This window comes from Chaetodon auriga, chromosome 1, assembly GCF_051107435.1.
Source record: "Chaetodon auriga isolate fChaAug3 chromosome 1, fChaAug3.hap1, whole genome shotgun sequence".
Classification (NCBI taxonomy): domain Eukaryota; kingdom Metazoa; phylum Chordata; class Actinopteri; order Chaetodontiformes; family Chaetodontidae; genus Chaetodon; species Chaetodon auriga.
Genome location: NC_135074.1, coordinates 12,618,913 through 12,627,510, shown reverse-complemented (window position 1 = coordinate 12,627,510; position 8,598 = coordinate 12,618,913). Strand labels below are relative to the sequence as shown.

General features: G+C 40.6%; 1 protein-coding gene across 2 annotated transcripts; it reads left to right on the top strand.

Moving 5' to 3' along the window:
* Positions 1-2,331: 2,331 nt before the first annotated feature.
* wdr93 (WD repeat domain 93) lies at positions 2,332-8,189 on the top strand. 2 transcript variants are annotated; one of them, XM_076757790.1, is made up of 16 exons: positions 2,332-2,517; positions 3,035-3,143; positions 3,426-3,627; positions 3,857-3,921; positions 4,115-4,193; positions 4,278-4,357; positions 4,779-4,863; positions 5,117-5,261; positions 5,535-5,605; positions 5,832-5,918; positions 6,063-6,194; positions 6,569-6,776; positions 6,882-6,942; positions 7,054-7,210; positions 7,416-7,599; positions 7,769-8,189. In XM_076757790.1, the coding sequence occupies exons 2-16, from the start codon at positions 3,072-3,074 to the stop codon at positions 7,875-7,877; spliced, it is 1,737 nt and encodes a 578-aa protein (XP_076613905.1). In that variant the 5' UTR covers positions 2,332-2,517; positions 3,035-3,071; the 3' UTR covers positions 7,878-8,189. The 2 variants fall into 2 exon arrangements, with proteins under 2 accessions (XP_076613905.1, XP_076613815.1); XM_076757700.1 differs by having other exon boundaries at positions 7,413-7,599.
* The last annotated feature ends 409 nt before the right edge of the window (positions 8,190-8,598 follow it).

Here is an 8,598-nt window from a genome sequence, read left to right as displayed (position 1 = left end):
TGCTCATGTTGTATTGCACTGTTGGATTATTAGAGTCACTTGAGAATTCAGACAGCCCTTCAGAGTGGGGGACGGCACTGAATTGGCGACTTTGTAGTGGATGCTGAATGATTTCAGAGTCAGCCCTGGATGTTTGGTCTTCAGGGAAATATAGAGCCATATTGGTAAAAAATCTATGTTTCCGATATCATAACCAGTTGTGGAATTTGGGTATTTTAAACACTAACCTGGAGGGTTTTCTGTCCTTAAGCTTCCAGTTAATAGTCAGTGCCCAGTCAAGTTTTCTTTGTGTGTGTGTGTGTGTGTGTGTGTGTGTGTGTGTGGGTGTGGGTGTGTGGGTGCCCACTAAGCCCAGTCTGAAGAATGGAAATGTGACTGGCAAAGTTTCCACTCAGATTGTAATCGCTCACCGTGGTTGGAGTTTTTGTACTGAATGTTTTCACGCAGTCAATGACGTAGAAGCCTTAAGATGACACTTTTTTTAGGACAAAACCAACAAACTGCCAATATCAACAAGGAGTTATCATTCACACACATCTATTATCTGCCTTATGTTATTGCTAGCTGTTACATTTAAACCTGTCTTAGCCATTTCACTGCTCAGATGAATGCCAACAGTGACTTTCTCACATGTTTGACTATCACTTTCTGGAGGAAATGTCTCATAATGCAATTTAAAGGTTCTGTAGTGCACAGTTTGATTGGTCGATGGCATAGCGTGCTCATCGGTCGCATTTGTAATCCTTCTGGTACTCTGCTTGTGATTGTCATTGAGATCTGTGGTCACATATTCATCATTAGAAATATCACTTTGGTTTGTACTGCGGCTGATGTTCCTGTTGATAACCCGTCTGACTCAGCTCTGAGCACCTGGAGCAGTTTGACTCGAAGACTGTCTTCAGCGATTCTTGTGATATTTCAAGCACAAAGAAAATCAATGGCTAAAATATCAACACTCAGTCACTTTCAGGAAGTGGCTGGCAGTTATGAGAAGGTTTCAGGAGGGAAGTCATATCGTCAAGTGGTTGATTATAGACTAATTATCTGTGGGTTGATGAAAGAACCACTGCTCTTGAAGACTATTCTTACAAAATCACTAAATGAATTTCATATATCATCTTAATCACAAGCTACAATAAAAAGTTCATAAGGTGTTTTGTGTTTTGGACTGGTGCCGAATATTTACAAGGCACCAGTGTGTGCTGCACAGTAGGTGTTTTTATGTACGACATACCTGCTTAAGGGAAAGCTTCATCTTAGTGACAGAGGCAGGCAGAGAGTATGCACCATGAACTGCATTTTACAAATGTATACTTTCTCTTTTCCACGTTGCGCAAAGTCAAATAAAAACCTGAAAGTGAGTTTTGCACTGAGACTTGATTGTGTTTCAAGCCTTGCTCTGTGAATCCTCTTTGCAGGTAATCGTGTCGTTCATTGATCATCAGCATTCAGGTTTTCTTTCATACCAACATTCAGCTGCGCAGTCATGATCACATCCAATGGACTGTGATGTTTGTCTGCATTAGCGGGCCTCTTGGTTATTTTGTTACATGAATAAAAAATGCTTTGCTCATCAGAGTATTTGACCCCAAAATACCAAAATGTATATAGGGTTTGTAAATTGAAAAGGACTTCATGAAATCATTTCCTGATGCCTTATAGATCCGTTAAGTTATTCAGAAGAACAGCGTTTGGGATGCCAGGTTGTGAAAAGTCCTCTGGAAGACAGTTGACAGGTTTTTTTATTTGTTTGTTTGTTTGTTTTAGCTCTCGAATTAATGGAATACCTCTTGGGGGGAAAAAACGACCAAAACCTTTGTATTACCAATTTATTAACTTGTAATCATTATAACGCATCTTAACATTTTTAAGTTATGACCAAATAGATAACGGATAAGGGGGAGACGGATTTTTTTTCCCATAATCTGGCAACCCAGAGGTTGTTCTTAGTAATAACTTTAGAGCTCTATATTCAGAATCTGTAAATGTTTGATTGACATTACTGAAATCCATTGGTAATAATTGATAAACCCATTATAAAGGGACTATCTGTGACCTATCAGAAAGCGATAATCCGCTAAAATTAATGAGCTTCAGAGCTTTTTCAGGGCTTTTGGCTAAAACCAATGTGAGTTTACGTGCGTGTATCAAACAAATGCAGCTTATGCCTCAAATTGTGCGTATTGATCTGGACGATGATCCCTAAGCATCTGACGATGGGCCGATATCGAAAGTCGTTCGTGCGTGCAGCTCCCTAACCGTGGCGAATATACGGCGCGTGGAGTCGGTTATGTGAGCATTGAACACACTACACTGAAGAACAATGGTGAAATGAGGAATTGATTGTGTTGAGTGGGGTTATTGGCATGTGTACCTGTTAGATGGCTGTTTTTAAACCTGTGAAGGACTCGTCCGCGTGCTCCACAGATCCCTGGAGGCGCTGTTGTCATGACGACCATTAAACATTAGCACCGTGTGAGGCTGCTGGTGACCATCATGAACCCAGTCCACATACAGGTAAGACCACTGCTCACTCATGTGAAGTGTTTCCATGGAAGTAAAATGACATTTCGAAATGTTTTGTTTTCTTTTAACGGCTAAATAAAGGTCATTATGAGTCCACTTCCGTTCACCGTGGATGTTGTAGGTAGCATTAGCAATAGCTTTCTTGTTTCTCTTCGCTCTTCGTTTTTCCCCCAAAACTAAAAGCTAACGCTAAAGGTTAGCAAGCATACATCACTGGTTAGCTTTACTTTAACTTGTGTGTGACCTCAGTTGTGTGTCAGCTTGTGGTGTAGCAGTGAATCCAACAACAGCTGTCATCCCTCATCCTCAGCCAGACCCACAGTAACAGTATGTGTACTTACAGTGAAGCACCAACATGGACTCATCGCTGTGGCTGTGTTACCTGTGTTCATCCTGACTTTCTATGCTATAACATTAGCAATATTCACAGTTATGGTGAATTTTACTTGAGTGTTTCTATTTTATGTGACCTTATAAATATATAAAATGAACATCATTTTGGTCATAGGAGGTTCATCAACAGAAAAGGTACCCCAGACTCAGACATGGAAGCATCGTGCAAAACAGAGACATTCAGAGAGAAAACACCTGCTGTGGAACTGTCAGGTGTGACACAGGTACGGATGAGGGGTTTAAACTTATTGGGTTGCTTCTGGAAATGAGTTCAGGACAGAGATGTTATACATATAACCCTTCCTAAACTATATTATTTTGAATGATGTCAAGATTATTTGTGTAGCCCAACATCAACTATCTCCTAAAGGCTCAACAGCCTCACAAACCCCTCACTTTGTATTCTACTAACAGGAATAAATTGTTCAAATGTTTGAATAAAAAGGCCAGTGCTTTCTAAAGGACATGTGGCTATTCATCTTTGGCTGCTGTGACTTTTCCGTCAGCTTCCTCAGAGCACCAACTGCCTGGCGTGCTCAGAAGACGGCAGGTACCTCAGTCTGGGTCACTCCCAGGGCTTGGCTGTGTGGTGTGCGTCCTCTCTGGTCTGTGTTGCAGAGTGGCTGCAAGACCGAGTAGAAATTGCATCTATTCAAATGACGAGGATGGCTGAGGCGGCCTATTTGCTTGGTGCCGTTGATGATATGGGTGGGTAGTATGCCTCTGATCAGCCGCTGCTTCTCCTCACTTCCTGCTGTGTTTATCATCCCTCTCCTGCATAAATGTATAATCACACACAGACTGACACTTATTTAAACACTTGAAATGCTAATAACACCTGACAATTAGAGGAAATCTTTTTTTCCAGAAGGTGTAGAAAAGGAAACTTTGTTAAAAATATCATCCTCACATCAGCTGCTGTCATGTTTCACTGCAGGTGTTGCCAGAGTCTTTGCGTATCACTGTGAAGGCATCCACCTCCTCAGTGTTATTAACATGATGGTGCGTACTGTTAGTGTCGTTTCTTGGGATATACCTTGTCATATTGTGTTTGCCCACCAAAAATTTGTCTTTTTGTAGATGTTTTGCAAAATGTCATACATATATATATTTTAATTTTAAAATTCATGTAATTAATTTTAAGAAGAGGAAATAAATAAGCAATAATCGATTCAAAAATTCCTTTCAATATCAGGAAAATATCAACAAAAGGAGCATTTGCTCGACATTTGAAGTATCTGATGGGGGAGATTATGGAGCTGCATCAATCAGCTGTAAGTAAGGACTTTGCTGTCTGTTTGAGCTGTGTTTACGTTCATTTTAATGAACGGACTCATGTGTTTCATACCTCCTATCAGGCAACGGCTCTCTTTGGCTCGAGGTCTATCACTTCCCCTCAGGAGCATGGGTGAAAGAGTTAGAAATGGCACAAAAACAGGTACTGTACTGACATTTAATTGCTAGGCTGGTTTGAACATGAATGTGTATTAGACATCACACTAGGCATCTCATTAAGCATGACATTTGATTATCACCTACAGTTTGAAACTGAGCTTAGCTTGTGTTTAATTTTTTGATTGAAGTCATTTGTTTTAAATCAAACACAAAGAAAAAAGGAGAGGAGCCACTGAATTTTGAACAATGAGAAAATTATGTACACAAATAGGACATATGGCAGTAAGAACAGGCTTGGAAACATTTTCCCGCTGGTGTTTGTGTATTTTCCTTGTTTTAAATAGAATATATGCCATTTTAACTGCCAGACACAGCTCTATATCATTGAATTACACATTCAGTGACTTTATTTTTTTACTTACATTGAGAAAAACCTTTAGGAAGTGTTTTTCTTTTTTCTTCAGGACCCAAACTCATCTGGAGATGAGGATGTGAAATGGTCTCCAGTTGCAGTGGTGATTAAAATTAAGCCGGCCAAAAGTCCAGCAGGTATCTAGAGCAAAAATGTAATCCAACTATAGTGTGGAATAATGGAAAGAACAGAAATCCATGTCCTGTTTGTGTGTAAGTGGAAGTGATGGTGTAGATGCAGAGGTGTGTGTGCCTGTTTGTATCTCTATCAGTGATTATGTATCTCTTGTTTCAATGTTTTTGTGCCTTTGCAAACAGAAGTCAAAGAAATAGCGTGAGCAGGCAAAATGCAGCCACATCATTATCCCATCATGTTTCTGCCGTTTTGTAGGAGTACCATTGGATGGTCCACTTGACGTCTTGCAGGTGACGGACTTTTTGACACACTGTTTGGCACTGGACGTAGACACCAGCAGCTGTCAGCGGGTGGAACATGCTTCCAATACAGACGCAGGAAAAACAAATGCAAGCCAAAGGTGCGATAAATTTAGCATCAGCATTTCATGGTTAAGTGCTGCTACGGCAGCTCTGTTGATGATCTGATCCACGTAATAGGCTTTGATTGAAGTCTTTGCAGGAAATATTTGAGTATTTTGTTATTTTGGTTGGGCTGAGGACCCCCAAACCCCTGACTCCATCCCCACACCTGAAACCAAAATTGTGCCCTTGGTAACATCCTGTGAATTATGTAAATCATTAAATGTGACAGCAGATGCTGTTTCATATTAGTTACATGGAGTCTTTTTCAGGCGATGCACCCACCACTTTCTCCTGCCTTGTGGTCAGTTTCCTGGTGGCCGTAAAGCAAAGTCTCAGTCAGGTTTGTAATAGAGATGTGTTTGAAAACTGAGTGTTGAATATGTGAATTTTCAATGATAAAGAATAATGCAGAACAATAGGCCAGACTATTTCTGAGCCCTTTCCACTAAAAATGAAAAATAATAGATCAAAAACAGCATCTTTATTGAATAGTCCCCTATGAAGACAGGTATTGTCGGCTATGGTCCGAATATTGTCATCGTTAATCTTTGGCTTTTTGTCAGCAGGATTGCCTGTTGCTGTCTGCGTGTGGTGGAGCGGCAGCCGTAATCTTCTTCAATATTTGCTGGACAAAGGTTCTAAGAACAAACCAGGTAGGATGTTTATTTGTTCAGAGATGAATCTGCTGGATGTTCACAGCCACATCTCTCAATGCCTGCCTGGTGTTCAGAGTCTGCTGTGCTCTTTTCTCTGTACAGTTAGCAGGCATTTTTAGTTTCTGTCTCTTTTTGAGGCAGATGTGGAACCCATGCCAGATGTGTTGTGGCCAAATGCGAAAGAGATCCTCTGCTCTGCCGTCAGTAGATGCACCCGTTACATAGCGCTTGGGCTCGATGATGGTTTGTTGTGTGTCTGGGACAGGCAGGCTGGTGAGCAAAGCTTAAAGAACATTAACATGAGACACTAATGGCACACAAGTCGTTGAATTCATGCACCCACTTGTTGAGTACACTCAGGAGCTTCACTGCTGCATGAATCTATCGAGTTCTTGGTCTCAGTTAGTTGGGAAAAATATTTCACATTTTCCTTAAAGGAATTTCATTCATTAGCATTAATGAGGTTTGTTGAAAGATGCATCAACACTGTGTGTGTGTGTGTGTGTGTGTGTGTATGTGTGTGTGTCTGTGTGTGTCTATGTGTGTGAGAGAGAGAGAGGCTGATGAGCAAACAGCCATTCTTAGATTTTTGTAATGTAAACAAGGTTATGGTCTGTTTAATTCTCATTTTCTTGTCTTTCCTTCAGGGTCTCCGTTGTCTGTTGTCTCAGTGTCAGGGACAGACGGTGCCTTGTTCAGGATGCAGTTTGTGGATTACTGGCCGGTGTCTGCTGATGATTCCCAGACTTTTACCAGAGCAGAAGTCCATCTTTTGGTGTTGTGTAGAAGTGGAGCAATCCATGCCGTCACCACAGGACGAGGGACTCCTTCCTGCACGATGCAGCTTACTGAACGGTTTTAATTATTTCCATATTTTGACGTATGCATCAAACTTTTCCTTTCACATAAAATGCAGTCGTGTCGGACAAAACATTTTCACACATTATGTTCTTCATCTAGGCCGAAACACAGCGGGGACCTCCCAACTGTCACTGCATCAGTGCCGTTCCTGCAGAGCTTGGTACTGAAGGTGTTGATGAAAAGTTTAAAGCTTTTGATACAAAAGGAATTTCTAGTATTATAATTTCCAATTCTTTGGCTCCTGCTGTCTTATTTTTCTTGTTTCAACTAGTCGCTTGTGGTGCAGAGAAATGGAAAAATGTTTCTCCAAGATGCTATCAACAAAACCACTGTGTGCTTCTTGATTCCTCCCACAACTCATCTGATTGCTTCTCCCTGCAATCCTGTTTATGCTCTGAACACCAAACAGCAAACTCTGTTCATAAAAGGTAAACCCAAAGCCAAAATGTTGATTGATGGTTTTTTTGTCAGTGTCAGGAAAAAAAGTATTGATTAGGGAATAACTGGTGTCATTGTCGAAGAATCTGACAGTAAGTAAGCTCATATTAACATTGATGCGTGAGCAAAAAAGCGGCATAAATAAGTTTTCATTAAACTGAACCACTGAAGCTAAAGACTTTCATGTCTCAGCAGGTGACCAGGACCCCAGCTGCAGTGCGTCTTCTAAAGGAGGAAGCCAGAGTCAGCTTTTCATCTTCCGTTTTGGAGAGTCTGATATCGTTAAGCAACATATTGTTTCACCTCCAGACTCTCAACAACAACAAGAATCATGCTGTGTCACTCTAGAGGAAAGCTGCGATCTCTACCTTCAGCAAAGGTTGCTTTCTTTGTGTCTTCATGCCAGTGTAATCTCAATATGTGGTGTCCAAATGTACTTTCTAGACGAGGCAGATGATAAGTCGATTCCTGTGTGAAAGGACAGAGCACAAACATATTGAATGTTAAAGTAATGTCTTGTCACGTATTTCTTATGTTTTCCTGTGAAGAGCGCGGTCTGTGGATGAAAGGAACAAAGCTATCACACAGACCTGGAAGCAGCTTCAGGAAACTGCAGTGATGCTACAGCAGAAACACAGCAGAGCAGCAGCCAGCTGAAGGACAGCAACAAATGATTGTTTGCACAGAGGTACAAATGTATAGTGTTTATGTGCGTGTTCCCTCCACTTTTCCCTGCACTATTCACCGTGACAGAAAGCTCATTTACACACAGATGTAATATTTGCCATGTGAAATTGCTGAGATTAGTGCAGTGTAGTATATATGTTTTTCTAAATAAATGTTGTAAATTAATGAAAATGTTTACATAAAAGTGTCTGAATCATCTGAAGAGATTGCATTGAAATTAGTTTATATGTGTCCTGAAGTTGAATTTCAGACATATTTTTCCAATAAATAATAGATAATTAACTCTTCAGGGTCGCATTCAGTCCAGTAACTGGTGTTTAGTTCACTGCTGTTTGCTAGTGCTAATGATTTCTGCCTGGTGTATGCTCACACACAGCATGTTCTGCACATGGGGCTATGGATGCTTTATAAACAGCGCAGTCCATACGGTATATCCGTTTCATACCTAATGAATATGTAAAAGATCAACAGCAATATATAAACACAAGATGATTGTAAATTATTAAATGCTTTCTCCAGGTCAGTACACATTGCAACAAATGAGAGAATTCAGTAAGAAAATAAAACCATGGCAAAGTTGAAGCAAACAGGACAAGGTCTGTTTGTGCAGACCACTTTTTGACTCAGTGGCTCTGACTAAATGCACCCGGCGTACAAGACTAAATGTAGGCCCACAGTTATTAAATCTGCC